The 24,713-nt window shown below is 40.8% G+C and overlaps 1 protein-coding gene across 2 annotated transcripts in view; it reads left to right on the top strand.

Moving 5' to 3' along the window:
• The window catches only part of EPSTI1 (epithelial stromal interaction 1), a 117,627-nt gene that overhangs the window by 38,445 nt on the left and 54,469 nt on the right, over window positions 1-24,713 (top strand). For both annotated transcript variants that reach the window (XM_036300915.1, XM_036300916.1), the window contains exon 6: window positions 12,737-12,810. In XM_036300915.1, coding sequence (XP_036156808.1) covers window positions 12,737-12,810 — 74 coding nt within the window. The remainder of the gene's footprint in view (window positions 1-12,736; window positions 12,811-24,713) is intronic.

Below are 24,713 nucleotides of genomic sequence, written 5' to 3'. Positions count from 1 at the left end.
AATGAAGAGGTGTGCAGATCCTGAAGAATTAGTGTTGCAACCTCTTAACCTAAAAGTCATTTATTAGTTGTCATTTAATATCCAGAACCGACTGGCTTGTGGGTCATTTATAGCTCATTTCTTCACGGCTCAAGTAATGTATACAATTTAGAAATGTTAGTGGCTGAAATGGTTTCCTTTAAAATTGAGTAAAAGCAGCATTTTCCTACTTCCAAGTTATACCACAACACTAGCTGTCCAGCAATCACTAACTATAGAAATTTTAATTGGGTTGGCTTTTATAGTATGACTAGAGGCCTGGTACATGAAATTTGTGCACTGGAGGTTGTCCCTCAGCCCAGCTTGCACCCTCTCCAATCTGGGACCCCTCGGGGGACATCCCTCTCACAATCCGGGACTACTGGCTCCTAACTACTCTCCTGTTTGCCAGCCTGATCACCCCCTAACCACTCCCCTGCCGGCCTGATTGACGCCTAACTGCTCCCCTGCTGGCCTGATCACCCCCAACTGCTCTCCCCTGCAGCCTGATCACTCCCAACTGCCCTCCCCTGCCGGCCATCTTGTGGTGGCCATCTTGTGATGACATCAGGGTGGCCATTCTGTGACAACATGGGGGCGGCCACCTTCTGATAATGTGGGGGTGGCCATCTTGTGATGACTTGGGGTGGCCATCTTGTGACGACATGGGTGCGGCCATATTTTGACAATGTGGGGGTGGTCATCTTGAGATGTGAGGGCATGAGGGTTAATTTGCATATTACCTCTTTATTATATAGGATAACTGTAATAATTATTAGTATAAATTTGCCTGAAAGTGTGAGAAGGGAAGACAAGAGTTGATATGTATGTCCTTTCCATTCAAAATGTGGTCCCAACTAGCAGCACTGGCGTCACTAGTGAGAAATGCAGAATCTTGAGCCCCACCCCAGACCCTCTGACTCAGGACCTGCACTTTCACAGGCTCTCTAGCTGATCCTCATGCACACAAACATTTGGGGAGCATTAATCTAAACTACCTTACAAGAGAATGAGCAGCTCACCTGGGTCCTTGCACAGACTTGATTTCCTGGCTAATTGGCCTAGTGTTTCCTGTTGTCTATAAATCTGTGGCTTTCATACTAAATGTGAGCCTATTCAGCAGCTTGCCTCAGATGAAAGAAAAATGGACATTAGCCATCTAGAAATGGCGTACTTCACATTGCTGTGTGAAAATGCCAAGGGAAGTGATAATGGCTGTACTTACAGAGCATTTGTTTTTAAAAATGCACAAAAAACACACTCCTGGACACCAGCCTGCAAAATACTGTCCTCCTCCCCTGGCAAATGGCTGCTGTCCAGGAATTCTGAGCCAAGTAGAGTCCAAGAAGCCCATGGCCACCTGAAAGCCTCTAGCTTGGCCTCAGGTCTTCGCCCCCTTCCATTCCTCCTGGGTTTCTTTCTGATTGGTCAGCATCTGTGAGCGAATGAGGGGAGAGTAAACTGCAGTCTCTGCCAACACATGTGGGTGTTCTTTGGTCCTTAATAAGCACAGAGGTGTGATTGGCAGCCAGATATTTAGCAAGTTGGCCCAGGTAGGTGGGGCCCAGGAGAAGTTAATTCTAAGGGTGAAGGGGGGACTTGCAGAGACGCTAGTATGCTTCAAACGCATGTTCCCTATACCAGAGTATGCTGGTGCTATGTAGTCTTCCCAGGTGTGCTGGAGCCTCCTCGTTCTGGTTCAAGAGAGTGGATGGTCACATTCTCAGAATTTTTTTGAACTAGTTGGCTTTATGTTGGGAGCTTGAAACTAACCATGTGGGAGTATTTTCACCACGGAAAGCAGTAAATAACTTTTCTCAGGCTTTCATAATGCCCACAATCCACCTGCCTTCCTCCCCCCTGCTAGAGCCAGTTGTTAAGTTTATCAGCACACCACTGCTTAGTCCTAAATGAAACAAGTTCTCTCTACCCTCCCCTACCACCCACATCTCAAAGCCAAGCCTCAGAGGGCTAAGGAGGGCAAGGATTTTGTGAAGTATCTGCCACATTATGTGTCTAATACTTATTTATTTAACAATAGATTTAACCCATGTGGTAGGCAGGATATTGCCCCCTTCCTGTCCCTCCACATTCTGATCCCTGGAACCTAGGACTGTGTCATGTTACATAGCAAAAGGGGATTAAATTTGCAGATGGAATTAATTTTGATAATTGACTTACCTTCGAATAGGGAGAGTATCCTGCATTATCTAGGTAGGTCCAATGTAACCAGGAGGGTCCTTAAATTGGAAGAGGGAAGCAGATGATTGAGAGCATGGAAGGATGGGAGCAGGAGAAAGGTTTAGCCTGCCATTTCTGGCTCTGAAGAGGGAGGGAGAGTCTCTCTAAGAAGGTGGAAAAGGCAAGGAAACAGATTCTCCTCTAGAAGGAAGGCAGAACTGCTGGCAGCTTGATTTTAGCCCAGTGAGACCCATTTTGGACTTCTGACCTCTAGAACTGTATGATATTAATAATGTCTGTTACTTTAAGGCACTGTTTGTGGTGAATTGTTCCAGCAGCAATAGGAAGTTAATACAACTCGTGTGGTTTTATAATGATGTATTAATGTCTCTTCCTGGAAATCTGTAAAGCAGAGAAAATATCTCTAAAATATTTAGAGCATCAGAGTGGAAGAAAGTTATTAAAAATAATAAAACGGCAGCATACCAGATGCAACTGCTTTCTTTGCCACTGGATTTTACAGCACAAGTAGACGAGTTTTCATAAATCCTCGCAGCAGTGTTTCACTGGAATTTAGTGCTGTGGGAGTGAACCTCCACCATGCTTTCCCCTCATGATAACCCCTCATTTTTCTCAACTTTTATATTGCCCACAAACTTAAAAGTGAAAATCTTTCAATTCTATGTAAAAGACACTCCCTACCTCCTGGGTTCATCTTATTCTGCCTTCAAGCTACTTGTGCTTGAAATAATATTATAAAGTGCTATATGGTTTACAAATACTTTCCCTTTATTCTCCAAACCTCTTGGGGTATCATAACCTCAAAAAGGGCAAGAAAACAGGGAGAGATCTGAGTGGCATCCAAAGCCTTTTCTTGTTCTTTCCAATAAACCATGAAGTCATATTTGGAGCACAGGAGGTCACAGTGTTTTATGCAGACAGTAGGAACTGTTACTATTTTTAATGCTATAAAGTGAAGTGGGAACTCACCAGTAAAAAATAAGGTGTACATATCAGATGCAGAGATGCATGCATATACATATTTTTAAGGAACCACATTTGCTATTTATGTCTAGGAAACTAGTAGTCACAAGGGCTAAAGGTTTAAGAACCATTTTAGGGGTAAAATTCACATTTAGAAAATTATTTTAACATTGTTTTTATAAACTAGAAAAAACAGCAGTTCCCAGAAATATGGTTCCTACATCATGTATTCCTTTGTGGTGCATTGGTGTGGACATTAAGCCTCTGGTTGTTGAAATGCTGTAGGACCCCATTAATTAACCTCATAGAGTTGGGATGTTAATATCTCTAAAATGCAGATGTAGTACTAAGAGGGAAAGCTGTTAGCTTCTTTGTGCGTCACTTTCCTTATCTGTACAATGGGTATAATAATAATAATGGGTATAATAATAATAATAATAATAATAAAACAATGGGACCAGTTGGCTTAAAGGATACAATGACTAGCACTTAGTAAACACTCAATGAGGGTGCTGTAACCTAATTAATTATGCCTGTGAAGATCCCACTACTAGGAATATATCCCAAAAGACTAGAAATATCAATCAGAAAGGATATATGCACCCCTATGTTCATAGCAGCACAATTTACAATAGCTAAGATTTGGAAACAGCCTAAGAGCCCATCAGTAGATGAGTGGATTAGAAAACTGTGGTCCATCTACACAATGGAATACTATGCTGCTATAAAAAGGAAGGCACTCCTACCATTTGCAACAGCATGGATGGACCTGGAGAGCATTATGCTAAGTGAAATAAGCCAGTCATAAAAAGATAAATATCACATGATCTCACTCATTTGTGGAATATAATGAACAACATAAATTGATGAACAAAAACAGATCCAGAAACAGAGAAGCATGGATCAGACTGTCAAACCTCAGAAGGAAGGCAGGAGGGGGGGGGGAGGGTAGAGATCAACCAAAGGACTTGTATTCATGCATATAAGCATAACCAATGGACACAGACACTAGGAGGGTGAGGGCACAAGGTGGGGAGGCAATGGGAGGGGGGAATAAGGACACATATGTAATACCTTAATCAATAAAGAAAACAAATAAAAAGGAAAAAAAAACCCAGTGGTACATTTACACAATGGAATACTATGCTGCTATAAAAAAAGAAAAACTCTTACCATTTGCAACAGCATGAATGGACCTGGAGAGCATTATGCTAAGTGAAATAAGCCAGTCGGAGAACAATAAATATCACATGATCTCACTCATTTGTGGAATATAGTGAATAACATAAACTGATGAACAAAAATAGATCCAGAGTCAGAGAAGCATCGAAGAGACCGTCAAACCTCAGAGGAAAGGCAGGGGAGGGTGTGGGGAAGGGTAAGAGATCAACCAAAGGACTTGTATTGTATGCATATAAGCCTAACCAATGGACACAGATAGTAGGGGGACAAGGGCATGTGCTGGAGTGGGGGCAGCTGGGGAGAGGTCAATGGGGGAAAAAGGAGACATATGTAATACTTTCAACAATAAAAATTTTAAATTAAAAAAAAAGAGGGGACTCTTCCCCCTCCCTATGAGGGAGCCTGTACTTGTTCTTCAATAAATCTCCATCTTTGCTATAAAAAAAAAAAGAAGTGGTTTAACACTACAGCAGTTGACTTTAGTATGTCAACCTCTTGTGTTGAACCTCATGTGAATTAATTGGCTCAAGTTTTTCATTTCCACCAAGCTCATGTGAATAAGGTTGCTGGAGAAAAGAAACAAATAAACAAAATACTCATGGATTTTCTTTTCTTTTTCCACACCAGACTTCTAGGCTTCCTTCTCAGCTAGGTCTTTAACAATGCCTAATGCCTGGCATTTTTCCTTTGCAGTTTAGGCTCATTTCTAATTACCAAGGTTTTTCTCCCTTTTTAAAAATCCTCTTTTTTCATGTTCATCTCATCACTTACCTTCTAGGAAGTAAAGGCCATCCGGTCATAAGTACCTTTATTTTTCCATTTTCTTACTCTTTGTTATTTCTACCCCTGCCTCATCTCAGGAGGAATAAGAAAGTGATTTCCCTTGCTGCTATAATGAATTCTGACTCTCCGTGCTTACCATCTCATCTGCCCTTCCATCTTCTCAGGAACCTTGCTGCTCTATCAGTTAAGCCCCCCTTTTCCCTGTCACTTTCTTGTTTTTTTATTTATTTTTGGGATCTCAGAATAATTCAAGTCTCTCATCTTAAAAACAAAGTGTCTCTTTCTATTTTGGTTTGATTTCAACTCCTCCATCCCAATCATCAAGGCTCAACTTCTGAAAGCTTGTCTACCACATGTGGTTTCCATCTGCCAGCCTGTGGACTAACCCTAACAGTCACCTGTTAGTGTTCCCAGGTGATGCTGAGCTTAGCTGGCTCAGGAATTCAGCTTCTTTGAGTCTTCACCTTTACTTCCTTGGTGGCTGAATTTGCCTTCTGTCTCTAGTACTTCATTGGTATTGATCTAGTCAAGATCACCAATGGTGCTCTTAAATTAAAAACCCCATGAAAACTCTTTAATTTCCTAACATATTTAAACTCTTTGTAATATCCTATCTAATAATAGAGAAACATGGTAATTAGTGTACAACCCCTACCCTTCCCATTGGCTAATCAGGGCGATATGCGAATTAACTGCCAGCCAAGATGGCGGCCAGCAGCCAGGCAGCTTAAAGCGAACATGAGGCTTGCTTGCTTCAGTGACGGAGGACTCCAACGTTCCCCGCCAGCCGCTGCAGGCCTCTGAGCTGCAACTCTAAGCAACTATGTTACAAATATAGAAGCTAAACAAAACCCCAGAAACCTGCTTTAGTCGCTGGGCTTCAGCCAGCATGATTGCAACATTGTTTCAAATACAGAAGGTAAACAAAGGCCAGAAACCTGCTTTCAGCAGCGGAGGCCTAAGAGCTGGAGCCGCAGAGCTAAAGTTGGCCCAGAATAAAAAAGAAAAAGAAAAAAAGGAGCATTTGGGAGCTTCAGTCATCCGCCAGCTTGAAAACAGCCCTCAGCCCCTCACCCAGACTGGCCAGGCACCCCAGTGGGGACCCCCACCCTGAAGGGTGTGTGACCAGCTGCAAACAGCCATCATCCCCTCACCCAGGCTGGCCAGGCACCCCAGTGGGGACCCCCACCCTGATCCAGGACACCCTTCAGGGCAAACCAGCCGGCCCCCACCCATGCACCAGGCCTCTATCCTATATAGTAAAAGGGTAATATGCCTCCTGGCACTGGGATCAGCATGACAGGGGGCAGCGCCCAAACCCCCTGATCGCCCTGCAGCTCTGTGTGTGACAGGGGGCGGGGCCACAACCTCCCTATCCACCCTGCTCTGTTCGTGACAGGGGAAGGCTCCCCAACCCCCTGATCAGCCCTGCTCTGTGCCTGATAGGGGGGAGCTCCCCAACCCCCCGATTGCCCTGAGGCTCTGTGTGTGACAGGCTGCGGTGCCCCAACCCCCTGATCGGCCCTGCTCTGTGTGACAGGGTGCGGTGCCCCAACCCCCTGATCGGTCCTGCTCTGTGGGTGATAGAGGGCGATGCCCAAACCGCCCCACACGGGCCCTGCTCTATGTGTTATGGGGTAGAGCCATAACCTCCCCATCGGCCCTGCCCTGAGTGTGAGAGTGGCGGCAACCCAACCCCTGATCGGCCCTGCTCTGTGGGTGGTAGAGGGTGGCACCCCTCCCTCCCATGGGCCCTGCTCTGTGTGTGATGGGGTAGAGCCATAACCTCCCCATCGGCCCTGCCCTGAGTGTGACAGGGTGTGGCGCCCCAACCCCCTGATCCGCCCTGCTCTGTGTGTGACGGGGGGAGCTCCCCAACCCCCTGATTGACCCTGCTCTGTGCATGACAGGGGGTGGCGCCGCAACCTCCCCATCGACCCTGCCTTGAGTGTGACAGGAGGCAGTGCCCCAACCCCCCAATCAGCCCTACCCTGAGTGTGACTGAGGGTGGCATCGCAACCTCCCGATCCGCCCTGTTCTGTGCATGACAGGGGCGGCGCCCCAACTCCCCAATCGGCCCTGCTGTGATCCCGACCGGGGGCTGCACCTAGGGATTGGGCCTGCCCTGTGCCACCCGGGAGCAGGCCTAAGCCTGCAGGTCGTTATCTGCCGAGGGGTCTGAGACTGCGAGAGGGCACAGGCCGGGCTGAGCAACCCCCCCCCCCCCGAGTGCTCAAATTTTTGCACTGGGAGAAGGTGCAAGCTGGGAGAGGGACCCCCCAGTGCGCAAATGTTGTGACCCGGGCCTCTAGTATGATCATAAGTCCCTTGGGGAATCAGAAGAAGGCTATGATCCCAATCTGTAAAAACGAGCATACTCCTAACCCACAGTTCATCCATGAACCTGAGGTTAGAAAGCATATTCCAAGTGTTATTCAACTGCATAGTAGTCCAGCATGGGGTCTGCTACTTAGTAGGCACTGAAAGAATGTTTTGGGAACTGTTGAAAGCATTTCCCAATGACCCACTTCTGTGCTTTTTCTATGTGTTTGTATTACATTATTTGTAAACCTCTATCTTCTCATGTATTTTACATACTGCCATCATTGCTTTCTTGTCTACGTCCCCACATAACTTCTGAAATTTTTCAGAGTAGGCACTGTTCTGTTCATATCTGCATTCCCAGCATCTAACATAGTACAGGGATATATTAGGCATTTGGTAAGTGTTTGCTGAGATTCAGTGATATTAAATGACTTAAGGTCACTCCGTCAGTGATAATGAACCTAAAGCTGATTCCATAATTTTTTCTTCTGGATCTCATGTTCTTAGATATTTTACATTTCCGCATTTGTGTATATATGTGTAAATATTTTTGGGCGATTCCTTAACTCATTGTAAAACTGAAAGAAATAAACAGTCTAATTAGGTCCAAGTATTTGGGTACCTGTACATTGGTAGGTATTGTATACAATTTTTCAAATACTTCGGTATTTTGCAAAATACTTCTCCTATAAACTTCTGAGGAGTAAACAGAATATATTTTATTGATTTTTTACAGAGAGGAAGGGAGAGGGATAGAGTCAGAAACATCAATGAGAGAGAAATATTGACCAGCTGCCTCCTGCACACCCCCTACTGGGGATGTGCCTGCAACCAAGGTACATGCCCTTGACTGGAATTGAACCTGGGACCCTTCAGTCCGCAGGCCGACGCTCTATCCACTGAGCCAAACCAGTCAGGGCGACAGATCTTTGTTGGATGGAATTTAGCTACTTTTTTGTGTGTGTGTGAGATGAATTCAATAACAATCTATTAATGAAGAAATTAAACAATTTTTAAATTTCTAATTTAGCTAAAGGAACCCAGCCTTGGTCCCTAGATGCTTGTGGTTCTTCTTCACTATTCTCAACGTAGCATTACTAATACTGGTTTAATCAATACCTACTGCTTGCTTGATGTCTTTTACCCTTTTCCCCCCTCAGAGATGTAGGAAGTTCATCACAATTGACCACTTTGGGTTTCATGAGTCAGGACTTTTTTATAGATTGGGATCATATTTATTCGGTTTTATAATTCTCTATTAGTTTTTTTCCTAGAACTATGTTTCATTAATAATCCAATTGCCTTGTATCATAATTCATTTGTATTGGCTGTAGTAAGTTTCCTTTGTTTGTTTTTTCTGAATCTGAAATCATCCACTTCACCTTTCAAAATGGGACTAGTAAATTGTTCTGCATGAATGAAGAGTTTTATGGAAATGAACAATATGAATATTTCTACCTCTTTGAAAGGTGAAGCCAAACTGACGTTGGGGTTTGGAAGTGATGATTTCTATCAGTTCCCTTTTCCAGGTCCTCCTGCTGGGCAAACCCAACTCTTTTTTTTTATTTATTTAATTAAATCTTTATTGTTCAGATTATTACATTTTTTCCTCTTTTTTCCCCCCATAACTCCCCTCCTTCCAGTTCCCACCCCACCCTCCGCCCTCACTCCCCACCCACTGTCCTCATCCATAGGTGCACGATTTTTGTCCAGTCTCTTCCCGCATCTCCCACACCCCTTCCCCCCGCAAGAATAGTCAGTCCATTCCCTTTCTATGTCCCTGATTCTACTATAATCAACAGTTTATTCTGTTCATCAGAGTATTTATTCACTTGATTCTTAGATTCACTTGTTGATAGATGCATATTTGTTGTTCATAATTTGTATCTTTACCTTTTTCTTCTTCTTCCTCTTCTTAAAGGATACCTTTCAGCATTTCATATAATACTGGTTTGGTGGTGATGAACTCCTTTAGCTTTTCCTTATCTGTGAAGCTCTTTATCTGACCTTCAATTCTGAATGATAGCTTTGCTGGATAAAGTAATCTTGGTTGTAGGTTCTTGGTATTCATCACTTTGAATATTTCTTGCCACTCCCTTCTGGCCTGCAAAGTTTCTGTTGAGAAATCAGCTGACAGTCATATGGGTATTCCCTTGTAGGTAACTGAGTTTCTTTCTCTCGCTGTTTTTAAGATTCTCTCTTTGTCTTTTGCTCTTGGCATTTTAATTATGATGTGTCTTGGTGTGGTCCTCTTTGGATTCCTTTTGTTTGGGGTTCTCTGCGCTTCCTGGACTTGTAAGTCTATTTCTTTCACCAGGTAGGAGAAGTTTTCTGTCATTATTTCTTCAAATAGGTTTTCAATATCTTGCTCTCTCTCATCTTCTGGCACCCCTATAATTTGGATGTTGGTACGCTTGAAGCTGTCCCAGAGGCTCCTTACACTATCTTCGTATTTTCGGAATCTTTTTTCATTTTGCTTTTCCGGTTGGGTGTTTTTTGCTTCTTCGCATTTCAAATCTTTGACTTCATTATTGCGCTCCTCTGGTCTGCTGTTGGGAGTCTGTATAGTATTCTTTATTTCAGTCAGTGTATGCTTAATTTCTAGTTGATTCTTTATCATAACATTGGGGGTCTCATTCGATTTCTTGAGGATCTCATTAAGTTTATCGGCGGCTTCTAGACAGTTCTTGAGAGACCTTAAAATTATGGTTCTGAACTGAATATCCTCCATTGACAGTTTTGTCCTGTTTCTTTGTCTCCGCATTTTTTTTATGCTTTCTTGGTGCACCCCCTAGTGGTCTTTGTGCACAATCTTGTTGTAGTTAAGCCTTGATTATTGTAGTTAATACTGGGGGGATTTGACCTCCAGGCCAACTGGCTGTGAGAATCAGCTGTGTCTGCAGTGGGAAAACTTCGGTCCTCTGGGGAGGTGCTAATCTAGCCTTTGCCTGAGGCTATCTGGCAAATGGCTCTGTGCAGGGCTTGGGCGGGGCGGGTCGCACAGGATCAACAGAGCGGGTGGAGGGAGCAGTTATGGCTGCTCTCAGTCCCGTCCCCAGAGGCTCTGCCTCTCAGAGTCCCAGCAACCGCTGCAAACCTCGGAGAGAAAGCTGCCCTCGCCTTCTGACCGATGCCAGACCGTCCCGCTTCTCCCGTCTGAGTCCGGGTCCCTAGAGACTCACCCAGAACTGGAGCTCAGGGCCTGAGCCTCCCTCCAGATTGAAAACGACAACCGCGCCCTCAGCCACCAGCCCGCTCCACACAATCTCCGCACCTTTGTATTTTCCACACTGCGCCTCCTCTGTGTCTCGGTATGCTGTTCTCTTTGCTTCTAGTTGAAGAATTTCCTCTCAGCCAGCTTTCCTGTGGTTCTGGGTGATGTCTGTTCCGTCTTTTAGTTGTATTTTTGAAGTGGTTGTGCGAGGCAGCATTCTCCGGTGTTTACCTATGCCGCCATCTTGGTTCTATATCCCAACTCTTTATATTAAAGCAAATACAGCTGCTCATGTCTCCCTTGGATTCATTTAAAACTTCAAGTCTCTCCTGTGTTATAGAACTTGTTTCAACTCCCTATTAACTTTGTTGTCTAGGAATTTTACTTGTTCATAGGCAAGATATTTTTTTAAAGACAGTTGTGTCATAGCAAACAAAAACAAAAACAGTTCTTAGTTATTTAAGTTGGGTTAAAAATGTCAGAGCCATAGTGACAATAATATCAAATATAAAGTTCTTTGTCTCTAGACTCTCCAAGCAACCACTTTATTTATTTACTAGGGGCCCAGTGCACGAATTTGTGTACCTTGAAAGGAACTGTGGGTTGTGAGGCAGCGGTAGCACAGGGGCAGGTCTTGGCCCATCTTCTGTGCTCCTGTCTGGCTCCTCCCACTGCAGCCCCCCCATCCTCTGTCTGCTGGCAGCTCCATTCCCTCCACCGCCACTCCCACAAGCTGAAGGTGCCGGCCCTGCTCACACCTGCTGACTGCACAGAGCGACTGGGGCTGACGCCAGCAGTGGTTGTGAGCGGGGCTGGCACCATCAGCAGGTGTGAGTGGCGGCTGCTGCCCCAATCACCCCTCAGGAGCAGGGGGAGGTAGAGTAGCCCTCAGGGATGATCAGGGCTGGCAGCTGCTGCTCACACTGCTGATGGTGCCGAGTGATTGGGACTGGCACCAGGAACTGGCAATAGTTGTGAGCGGCAACTCCGGCACTGGCAGCGGTGCGAGCACCAAGTGGGACTGCAGCATGGGAGCAAAGGATTTTCAGTAACCACCAGAGGCTCACCCCGATGACAGTGACTGGTGCCTGCCTTGGTCTGGCAACCCTGCTCACCTGCTCCACCATCCCACCATGGCCGACACCCGCCATGTTCCATGCACGCCCCCTGGTGGCCAGCGCACATCATAGTGATGGGTTGTTCGGTTGTTCCAGTTGTTCTGCTGTTCGGTCTATTTGCATATTAGCCCTTTATTATATAGGATTTACTTATTTATTTATTTATGTTTAATTTTTTTATTGATATCAGAGATAAGGAGGAAGAAGAGAGAGATAGAAACATCAATGATGAGAGAGAATCATTCATCGGCTGCCTCCTGCACACTCCACACTGGGGATCAAGGCTGCAACCCAGGCACGTGCCCTGATTGGGAATCAAACATGGCCTCCTGGTTCATGGGTTCATGCTGAACCAGTGAGCCACACTGGTCAGGTACCAAACAACCAGTTTATAAAAAGAATTCGTTTCTATTTAAGTGATGGCTTTTTAATGGCATTTTTTCTGTTGAGTCTCTCAGAAGCTTTAAGTGTCTGATTCTAAGTCAGAAGGGAGTTGGGTTGACTCCCTGAAAATCTTTTTCTGAATGTTTTAGTATATGTAAATGTTGCCTGAACTATTTAACCATTTATTATAATTTTAATTTAACATACTTGGTGTGGAAATTTCATGTTTCCCTTAGAACATTTTAAAAACACTGCTTAAAATATAAATGTTGTCATTTAAACTAAGGAATAAAACTTTGAAATACTGATTGTGTAATTATACCAATCAGGTTGAAAGAGGGGGAGCCAATGAAAGAACTGGCTTCTCCTGGCTTTCAGTGTAGTACCCATGGGCCGTAAGAGGGATGCCATCTTGGAAGCCCTGGTAGTACCGTATTAGACTATTGAGGCTGCTAAAGCCTAATGATTTTGGCCACTGGGTAACGTGAACACCATGATTCTGTTTAAGTTTCTCTAATACATTACATTTTTATATTTATAATTTCAGAGCAAAAAACTAGAGGAGAATAAAAGACTTCAAGAAAACCTCAGAAGAGAAGCATTTAGAGAGCATCAGCAATAGTAAGTTTATGCTTTCAGAGCTTTGTACCTTTATGACCATATTATTCATTCTGCTAGGTGGTGGTAACTTTTCAAAACATCTGGTATTTGATTATTGGCTGTTATATTAATTATGTAATTGAACTTCTTCATTATGTAAGTGAGGTCCTAAGGTTGGAAATATCTATACTCACCAAAGTATTAAAAAATACTACTAAAAAGTAGTCATTTGATTAGAAATATTACTGCTAACTCTAAGGAATTCTTCATTATAAATAACTTGGAGGGCTTTATTTTTTCGTGACTTGGGGTACTTCTGATTATATTGAATTCCAAGACACTGACATAAGGAAGCGGGTATTTGAAAAAAAGAACCAACACAGAATCTAAACTAACTAGGCATTTATCTGATGGATTGAGGACTATCACACATGGGCATTTTTGTAGACAAGAATTGAGAGATTAATTAGCAATTATTGGCAAAACTGCCAATTGGTGATCATACACTAAGGCACTTTTTCCAGTGTGATTTGTGAATAACAGCAGCTAACACGTACAGGACAACTAACTACTGTGCTGTATGATGTAGATAATCTACTCTGTTATATAGGCTTTAAAGATAGGCTTGTATGCTAACTCTGTGTAGTTAGGTTACCTGCATACTGCTTAAAAGAGTAGACAAAACCAAAGGAACATATTTCCTTTGGTAATTCCAAATGTGGTAGAATTCAAACCAAGCTGATCTGGGTTCAAAGTCCTAGTGCTGTTTCCAAGGTAGGACCCTGGACAAAACTACTAAACCTCTTTGAACTTCATTTGAAAAAAAATTAAGTAGGTTTGATAATCTCCCTACATAGGTCTATCTGTGAGGATTAAATAAAATATCTTCTGTAAAGGGCATAAAAGTGCCTGTATATTTTAGGGACTTGAAACTTTTTATAGAGGTCCTTGTTGAATGGGATCAGACAACTTTGATTTTGCCAGGACTGTGCAGAGATTTTTGGCCCATGAGACCTAGTCATTGGCCTAGTACACTTCCACATGGATTGCTCTCTGACTCCCTCCTCTCTTCTCTTCCCATCATTGTACCTCCTTTTCAGAATTTAAGGTTATTCTGGTGTTGGGGTGAGCATATATAACACCCTAAATCATGCTGCTCTTATAAGTACAGCGTGTTCTTGTTTTCTCATTTCACTGAAATTATTCTGCCTCTACAGTAAGCAGCTCCGTCTTGCTTTAAGACTCAAGAGGTAGGAACTGGGAAAGAACATTGTCAGTGCTTCACTTTGCCCCTAAGCAAGTTAGGTACTTGGCCTCTAGTACCCAGGCTAGAAAATGAGTGGGGGATGAAATGGGGTTGGGTGGAAGTACTAATGAATGACATTATCTTCTCTAAGTTGGATGTGAGGGCGATCTGGCTGCGACATCTGTCACCCCATTGATCGCCAGGGTTGATTCGGCTGATCTGGCTGGCTAGGCGGGTGTCCCCCTCCTCCCTCACCGATCCATGTGCATCCCTCCCGAAGCTGCGCGCTCCGTCGAAGAGGACGACCTTCCCCCCCCCGCCCCCCGAGGAGAGGACCGGTCTTCGGTCAAGGGTATAGAGTAGCTGCGCTCCCCTGCTAGAACCTCCAAACAAGCTCTAAGTTAAAATAGGCATTGCCACGTTAGCCGGTTTGGCTCAGTGGATAGAGCGTCGGCCTGCAGACTGAAAGGTCCCAGGTTCGATTCCGGTCAAGGACACATGCCTGGGTTGTGAGCTCGATCCTCAGTGGGGGGCATGCAGGAGGCAGCCAATCAATGATTCTCTCTCATCATTGATGATTCTATCTCTCTCCCCCCCTTCCTCTCTGAAATTAATAAAAATGTATTTAAAAATATAAAAAATAAAATAAAATAGGCATTCTCATCATTTGAGACATAGAATTCACACCTTGTCTTTCCCTACTCTTCTTCTAAGGTAGGCATGTGGGGTGAGGGAGCTGGTAGAAAGCTAAACACCAGAAATTCTCTGTCTTAGAGAGATTGCAGAAGAGAGGCAATAAATGAGGGACTCTATTATTGAGCTCTATTTATGGGTAGAGAATAGATGAGAGTTGTAGCCTAGAGATACAATAAGAACAAATATATTTATCCTGTGGCATCCTAGTTTTACACTAGGAAAAGGGGAGGCCTGCTTACCAACGTGGGGTTGTAGGTAAGGACTGGGAAGTTGAATGAGTCCTTTTCCTAGAGAGTTTTAACATGGTAAGGTGAAGGATGAGCGATAGTTTCAAAGGACATAGAGATTGTGTCACCCAATTCCTTTCTTTCATAGTCTTCCAGCTTCTTGAATTTGTGCTTTACTGAATGCCAGAGATCAATCATCCTTTTTCTTTGAAGAAAAATGTTATACCTGCAGCCACCTCACAACCATCAGTGGAGCTGAATTCAATTACATGCACATTTCACTCTTGATCTTTCTTCAGCTTATTGTGAGAGTCCCAGTTAACCAGGGAAAAGAGAAGTTGGCTAAAAATGTGAAGTATCTCAAATTGATTTTTAAAGCCTATTGAGAAACACAAGGAGTGTATATTTATAAGTTATTTAAAGAGTATTTTTAACTATTTTGACATTAAAAAGACCAATAGTTCATGAAAGGAATAACCATTATAATAACTAAAAATATGAAAGGGACTTCTTAGAAAAGATGGAAACTCTGTATGAGAAATCTTCGTAATACCTTCTTAGAGTCAGTTTGTGGGGAAAATTTGTCTAGGAGAGCTGTTAGAATTTTAATAGCGCAGAGATTTCACCAGGCTGTTCTTCATCTTCCCCCCACCTTCCTACCCCAAAACTAGATTCTCATAAAACTGTCAAAGCAAAAAACACAAAATAGAAACACAAGTAAGAAATTCTTTCAAACTAGTCAATACCTCATGTCCTTACCATTTTCAGCGTGCTGTGATATGTGGTTCAAATAGCAAACAAGGAACATTTTTGTTGTTGTCCTTGTTGTTTTTCTGTAGAGAAGGGTGATCATGGACTTGAGCAGACTGTGAATCCAAGTTGCTAGCGAAAAAGCTCATGATGGCATCTTGGGGCACCACCCCGGGAATCTTAATGTGCTCTTTCTTAACACCTTGTTCCTGACTTCGTTCATTTGCTTCTGATTATTTTTAGTGTTGTCAATTATTTAGCTAACAGGCAGAAAACTAGGCTTTTATTGACATCCAAAGGGACTCTCCTGAGTGTAATAATGAAGGCAGTTTATTGAATGCCTGTGAGGTTGCTTTCTAATTGTATGCATTAATCTGCCCAGGCAAGCTGGCTGAAAATACCCCAGCAGATTGCACGTGCAGATGGAGCACACAGGATGGTTTTTATGAAAAGACCTCTGGAATGTACTTCTGCAGTACTCTCCTTTCCTTAAAAATCAAATGACTGTGAAAATTTCAATTGGCAGCTGAGAACAGACCAGATTAATGGTGCATTAAGTCTGCTACTGTGGCTGGGACAGACTCAAATTTCACAATTTAGCATTAGTTCTAGGATTCGTGAGCATGAAAGTGAAGGGTAGAAATTGACATTTAACCTTGGTGTAGTTTTCACTATTATTTTTACTCTCTGTATATATTTACTACTTATAAAAAGTCAAATGTAGTACTTTTCAGCATGGCCTTTTCTATTATCAGTATTACTAGATTTGAGGTTTTGAAGCAACAGTTAGTGAAACTTTTGTTGTGGATATTTTTTTATATATCAAGGGAGGATATTGTGATTTAGGTTATTTAAAACATTAAGTAAAACCTTAGCGTTAAAAGTTTTAAATGGAATTTATATTGAGGATTAGAGTCATCTTTTAATCATTTTTTGATGGATGTAGAGAAAGTTTAAATTTTGAGCCTATTTAACCAATAGTGGGGTCTCAGGTAGGATTTGTGGGGAGTAGTCAGATGCATTTTGTATGTGAGTGTTAGGAAAAACAATGTTTTCTTAGGGATTTGCTGAAAACATGAAAATTGTGCATTTTTAAAAATGTTAATTCACATCTAATAACCATTAAATGTAATAGGTTATACATTTGTGAAGTTTTTTTGCAAGTATAAAGTACTGCCCTGGGCAGGTGGCTCAATTAGTTGGAGCATTGTCCCATACACCAAAAGGTTGTGGGTTGGATCCCTGGTCAAGGCACATACCTAGGTTGTGTGTTCCATCCCCGGTCAGGGTGCATGTGAGAGGCAACTGATAGATGTTTCTCTCTCTCTCTCCCTTTCTCTCTCTAAAATCAATAAACATATCCTTGGGTGAGGTTTTTTGTTTTTTGTTTTTTAAGTGCTTGGCTTAGTTAATTTAAATAACCAAAGTAATAATAAGCTGCTGCTGAATCATTAGGGACCTGTGGAGTGTCAGGTATACTATGCATAACATATATATTTTTCATTCGATTTTTAGATTAGCCCTACTAGGGCTATATCATCTTTATTTTACAGGTAGAGGATTGGGTAATTTAAATTGCTCAAAGCCGCAGAGACAGTAAGCAATGTAGCCAAATCTTGGTCTAGAGATGTGAAGGGTTAGGGAAGAGAGGTAATAACATCTGCCCAGGGTGGGGCGATAAGCACTGTAGCCACATGAGGGACCTGTGGAGAAGACTTTAGGGTAGGTCAGTGCAGAGAGGAAAACTTGGGCAAAGTTGACTTCTGTTTCTTCCTACCAAGATCTAAATTTTATCTAGCCAAAGGAAAACTGAGGAAGCATGTCTTTTCTGATTTTTCTTATATGTAAATAAAATCCTCTTCCAGATCCAACACTGGGTTAGTACCAAAACTAAACTTACTTGTAGGATGCATGAGTTTTTGTGACTTCCCTGCCTATACTCTACTCCTAGGTACAGTTTCCAATATTTCTAGGGGAGAAGGAGCTCAGTTCTTAAAAGCCAAGTTTGAAAAAATCTTGGAATCAAGCTCATTTCAAAATAGTTCCTGTTTCTAAACTGCCAAGTGTCCCCTTGTGCTGAGCCTGTGGATTGTAATGTGGGAAGTTTTCTGCCATTGGAGCCTTGCATTTCTTTTATTTCCATTTGAATAATAGTGTGATTAATTCCTAGGAGGCACATCTTCATCTATTTTAGTTTCTTAGAGCAGAGGAGCTAGACAGGTCTGCTGAATATGCATAACTAGGCCTCAAGTTTGCCTTCTAGTATGCTCACAAACTTCTAATGCCTTTCATGGGAGCTTCCAAAAGACACTTAAGGGCTAAATTGATCCCTTATCCATATGGTAGGCTTAAATCCAACCTCACATTTTATAATCCAAGTAAGGTGAATCAAAAGTCATGCTTTTCATAACTATCTTATGCTAATGAAGTGAACTTATAGATACAAGAATTTTCTATTTTGCTCAGTATAAGACTGAACTTTTTATGGGAAATCTGATCTGCGAGAGTCTCTGCCTCCTGAATGTTAAATCATGTTGATGGTAAGATCGTATCAAAATTTTCACCCACTCTCAGTCTTCCTGCTGATGTCCTAGTGCACCTGACCTCATTTTCATTTTGCTGCCACCACCGTCACATTGGTATTTATCACATGCCGCTTGCATTGTGGCTTCTGTGTCCTCGTCATCCTTTGGACTATGGGAACAGAGTCAGAACTGTCATTGTCAAGAGTCTCCTCCTCTTCTCATGATTGTCTTAAATGTTTTGTCAGATTTCATTTCCTAAAGCACAGCTTTGGTCATGTCCCTACCCTACTCTAAAAGCCTCGATTATTTCCCTTTGCTCATAAAATGTATTCTCAATGCCTTAGCCACACGTGGGCCACCTTAGTAAGAAGATGTCATGGTCACTGTAGTAAAGATGCATTAGAAATGACTGATAAGACAGAGCTGGCCCTGGGTCAGGTGATGTGGAGGGAGGGTTTGAGGCAGCAGGGCTTTGCGCAGGAAGCAAGAGTAATTCTCTTTTGGTATCTTAATCAATTTTACCTAAAGGGAGGGGGAAGACGTGAGTGAGATTAATTCTGTAATTGATACAGAGGCAGTAGTCACTCATATTAGTCAGAATTTTGGGGTGTTTGGTCACTATTGTGGTTAAGAAAGGTTCATTTTTTTTTTTTTTTTTTGCTCAGACATGTGATGGAATAGTCTTATTTTTCTCATGACCCATCACAGTCACAGAGTAACCTCTTTGGATGTTGCTATTGTATGGAATTACTTTCAACAGGAGAGCACGAGGGCCAAGCTCTGAGTGCCTGGCTGTCAGGGATTGTTTCTGTCTTTCTCAGTATGTAGTGAATAAATGGTAAAAGATAAAAGTTTATTTCAAAATCATTTCACTTAATTATCTCATCACTGGAACCTGGTCAGTGCTACCCTCTTGGGAGGGCAGATCTGGGATTAGACTGCCTATCTGGGTTCAGATTTTAACCTCTCTGCTTACTAGTTGAAGAACATTATTTAACTTCTGTGAACCTCTGTTTCCCCTTGTTTAGCGTGGGGTGAGGCTAGGAAGTGTTGCTAGTGCAGAAGAAGGTTAATCAATCTAATCCATGTTATAAATCTAGCATAGTGCTTGGAGGGCAAAGCGGAGAGAAGTATGAAGGGATCCAAACAGGCCAGCCGAGGAAGTGAGAGAGGGATCAGCTGACTCTGGCCCTTGCCCCCGAGGATAGAGCCTAAGAACCTGTGGACACAGATCATTCACAAGAAGGCCCCGGGGCACTAAAAGCGCTCCTGATAAACATGCTATCCCTGGGGAAATATGTTTCCCCCTCCCCCCAACACAAGCTATCTGCATCACCACGTTCATCAGTTGTATGTGAGTTCTAAGATCCGTACTGAAAAACAAACCAACAAAAATACCACAAAAGGAACTCTGGTCAAACAAATAATGCATCCAAGAAGGAGGAGGAGATAACATACCAGAACAATTCTGAACAAAAAGACAGTGACAGTTCTGGCCAGTGTTGCTCAGAGGTTGGAGCATCTGCCCGCACACTGAAGTATGGAGGGTATGATTTCAGGTCCAGGGCACCTACCTGGGTTGCAGATTTCATCCCCAGCCCAGGTTGGGGTGCACATAGGAAGCAACCAATCGATGTGTCTCTCTTTTTCTCTCTCTCCCTCCTTGCCTCTTTTTCACTCTCTCCAAAAATCAGTAGAAAAAATATCCTTGAGTGAGGATTAACAATAAAAAATAGTGATTAAAAAAAGAAAGACAGCAACATTTATGGTCAAGTATATGATTGTTATATATATATTTTTTTTAAAAAATTAAGAATCAAGATTAGGTAAAATTAAAATCATGGAAGATTTTAGTCCTAGAAGAGGCAGAAGGAAGAGAGGGGCATAGGAAGTAAATACTTGTTTCTTTGCATGAATGAATGCTTGTAAATTGTAGATATTGATATAAAAACATATATAATTATGTATTTTTATGTTTAATTATATATGTATAAACAGGATATATAAAATAAAGACTTTAGGAGAAAAAATACAACAAATGAAAATTTGATCATTACAACAAAGGCAACAAGGTGGGTGGACTTTTTATACGCAATAGTCAACAATCACATAAAAGGCATATAGGCTAGCTTTCTTGTTAAAAGAAAAGCTCTTAGATTACATTAAATAAAACTAGCTATATGCATAGAAAATAAATATCTAGCTATAAGCTATGATAGGAGTTATCTATAAAACAAAATAGTTGAAAATAAAGGTATGGGCCCTATGTTCATAGCAGTGCTATTTACAATAGCTAAGATCTGGAAGCAGGCCAAGTGCTCATCAGTAGATGAATGGATAAAAACAGCTGTGGTACATTGACACCATACAATACTATGTAGCAGAAATTAAAAAAAAAAAATGATCTCTTACCCTTTGAGACAGCATGGAGGGACGTGGAGAGTACTGTGCTAAGTGAAATAAGACAGTCAGAGAAAGACGATGTCACTCATATGTGGACAAAACACACTGATGAGCAAAATAGATCCAGAGACATTGAAGCATGGGACAGACTGTGGACCTCAGAGGGAAGGCTGGTGTGGGTGGTGGGAAGAGATCAACCGAAGAACTGTGTGCATATATATGCATAAACCATGGGCACAAATAATAGTGTGGGGAAGGTGGGATAGATGGGGTCAAAGGGAAATAAGGGGACATATATAATACTTTCAATAATAAAGATTAAAAATAATAATAAGTAACACACTAAAAAAAGGTATGGAATATATATCCATAAATGCTAACAAAAGGAGGCAGATGTAGCAATATTAATGAGACAAAATTGAATTCAAGGTGAAAAGCAATAGGATAAAGGATATTTTATGTAGATAAAATATATAATCCAAAAGATAATGTGAATTATAAATCTTTATCAATATAGATTTGAAATATATAAAACAAAACTGCTGAAGTCTATAATATAGATGGGTTTTCCAGGTTTCCCTTTTATTTAACTAATTCTCCATAGAAATAAATAGATTAAAATGAATTAAAAGGAACTGCTTAAGGAACATGTGATTTGAATAACAATAATTCCACAGTATTAGGTAGACACAGTTACAGTGTTGTAACCAGCATGTGAAAATGCATATTCCTTACAAATACTGACTTAACTACCATACTACCATTGGCCATAACTAAGTCCTCAGACTCTCTTTAAATCCCAGAAAAAGCCCCAAATCCTAGAAAGTCACCATTCTTAAGAAAAATGTAGTAAAATTAGATATTAAGCAATAAGAAATTTAACTCTATCCACTTAAAATATTTTTTTGAATCACCTTCTGAAATGAGCTTTAGGGTAAAAAAAATGAAACCAAAAATTAAATTACAAATTACTTCGATATAAAATAATATAAAATTTAAAATATCCCATGCTAAAGTGATAGACTGTGGCTATAAAGTGATTTACAAAAAGTAGGTTTTTAAAAGTATTTAGTAAAAATGAAAATAAAAGAACAAGCACTTTACTAAAATAGAATTATAACCATAAAATAAATACAAATAAATAAAAGGAAGGAATAAATAGAGAAATTTTTAAAAACATGATGAAATAGAAACATTTTTATGATCTATAAATTAAAATAAGCTTTTTGTTTCTTTGTTTGTTTTGAAAATTCTGATAGAAGAGACAAATTTTGATTTATCTGAGTAAGGGATAGAGAAGAATTCCAAAGACACAAAAGGAAGCATAACCAAATTTCTGGAAGAGAAAAGTACTATGCTCATTTCTAAATGTTTAATTAGGAAATGTGGGTGCAAAAATTATTTCCTGGAAAAATATATACAACTAGATTTGATATCTGATTAGAATAAAAACTATAAATGGAAGAGAAAATGTAGTTTGACCTTACCTAAAAAAGATGCTAGACCAGTTGGTTTTATCCGTGAGTTCTACCAAACCTTCAAAGAAAGTGATAGATTTTGTTTGAAATCATAAAGAAGGCAGCTTTCCAGTGTAGTCTGGAACAGGATGGCATGAGTGCTTGCTGTTACTGATCCTGATTTTTAGATAGATAATTAGAGAAAGTTTCTATTTCTAAGAAAGAAATAAAGAACTAAATATTGGAAAAGAAGAAAGTGCCTCTGATTTTCTTTCTAAAACTATCCCAAAGGGATCAACTAAAGAATTATTAAAACTAATACAAATAATTCAACTCAAATGAATTAATCTCAAATTATATTCAGACATTTCTGTCTTTCCTATATGCCATAAAAAGTCCATTATGAAATGTAATAGAAAGAAAAATTTTATTTGCAATAACCATGCACACTATAAGACAGGTGCATATAAGTCTAATACATAGATGCATATAAAATAAAATATCTAAAAGAAGATGAAAATAAATATATACCATCTATTTACTATAAAGGGTGGATCAAATCAAGGATGATATTTCCCTTGTTAATGTTTAAATTAAACAGGACTTCTTGTGGAATTTGATAAACCACTTTTAAAGAGAAAATATTCAAAAATAGATAAACTTAAACATGAAAAATTGAAGTGACATGAGAGAGGCTTGTTGTACTAGGTATTATATATACTGTATAAAGATATGATAGTAACAAAGTGTTCTTGGCATTGTAATAAGTAGATTTATTAAATGAGAGTCTATAAACAGACCCCAAAAATAGGAATTTAGTATTTAAGTTATTGTTAAGAGGTCAAATTCATTTCAAAAGGACTGACAATTTGACAAGTTGTATTGAGTCAACACAATCAAATATAATGAAGAATGTGTAGAAACTTTTTGCTAAGCCTTATATATAACTCAGAAGCCATAAAGAAAAAGTACAGATTTAATTATAGAATAACTTAGGATAGACATCACAGTGAACAAGGGTACAAGTAAGTGATTGACTAGGAGAAAATATTTGCCTCAAAAGTAATAGACAAAGGCTTAATTTCACAAAGAACTTTTACAAATTAATAAAGAAAAAGACAACTCTAGAAACGTTGGCAAAGGGCTTGAAAAAGCAGTTAAGAGAGAATAAATATAAATCAATGAAAATATTCAGCCTCACCAATTACCAGAGAAACACAAATACAATTTTTATTTCTTTACACTGACAAAAAAAAATGAGTTGGTAATAGTTAGCATTAGGAAATATGGTTTCATTTATTCAACAATGAGCACCTGGCATGTGGTTAGCACTGCATTAGCTTAGTAGGTTCTAGGTGTGTGTTGTGAATAGAGAAAACATGGCTCCATGACCAAATGTGGAAATTCTGATAATAAACAAGCTAACAAAGAAATACACAGCATAACAGACTATGATAATTCCTATGAGGAAGCATAGTGGTAGAGATCAAGAACAATGGGACCGGGAAGGGAGAATCTCCGTAGGATGATAGGGAAGTCCTAACTCTGAGAAAATGGCATTTGAACTGACGATAGAAGCATGAGAAGGGACCAACTATGCTGAGAATCAAGGAAGGGAGCACTGGGCAGAGGCACCAGAGGGAAGCTGGTGCCGGCAGCCGGGGGAAGGAAGGCCTACTCTTGTACGAATTTTGTGCATCGGGCCTCTAATATTTCATAACCTGAAAGAAAGTTGGCATATGTGAGTTGAAGTGGAAAAAGAAAAGAGAAAACATGAAGTTGACAAGTTAGAAAGGTGTCAGACATCATTCAGGCTGTGGTGCAGGGTTGAGCCTGGATTTTATTCAAGCCACAAGGATAAACCTTCAGAAGCTTTTTATTCTTTTAAAAGAAATGACTACTCGATTTTGCTGTGTTGAGAATAGGTTTGAGGAGACAAAAATGAAAATGGAGGAGCCAGTACAGGCATAGCTTGTTTTATTGTGCTTTGCTTTATTGCATTTCACATATATTGCGTTTTCATCAACATTCAGGCAAGACCCTCCACCAACAAAAAGATTACAACTTGGTGAAGATGATGGTTAGCATTTTTTAGGAATAAAGCATTTTTAAATCCAGGTATGCACTTGTTTTATTTTTTAATCCTCACCTGAGGATATGCTTTTATTGATTTTTAGAGAGAGAGAAAGGGAGAGAGAGGAAACATCGATGTGAGAGAGGAACATCATCAGTTGCCTTCTATACACACCCCTACCAGGGATCTAACCTACAACCTAGGTATGTGCCCTGACCAGAAATCAAACCCATAATATTTTGGTGCACAAGACAATGGCCCAACCATCTGAGCCACTGGTCCAGGGCTGCACATTTAAAAAAATATTTTTATTGATTTCAGAGAGGAATGGAGAGGGAGAGAGATAGAAACATCAATGATGAGAAAGAATCATTGATGGGCTGCCTCCTTCATGACACCACTGGGGATAGAGCCCAAAACCTGGGCATGTGCCCTGACTGGGAATTGAACCATGACCTCCTAATTCCTCGGTCAACATCCATCCACTAAGCTACACCAGCTCAGCTGGCTGAAAATTTTTTATACATAATGCTATTGTACACTTAA

This window comes from Myotis myotis, unplaced genomic scaffold, assembly GCF_014108235.1.
Source record: "Myotis myotis isolate mMyoMyo1 unplaced genomic scaffold, mMyoMyo1.p scaffold_m19_p_3, whole genome shotgun sequence".
Lineage (NCBI taxonomy): Eukaryota > Metazoa > Chordata > Mammalia > Chiroptera > Vespertilionidae > Myotis > Myotis myotis.
This window is presented reverse-complemented; position numbering and strand designations above follow the sequence as displayed.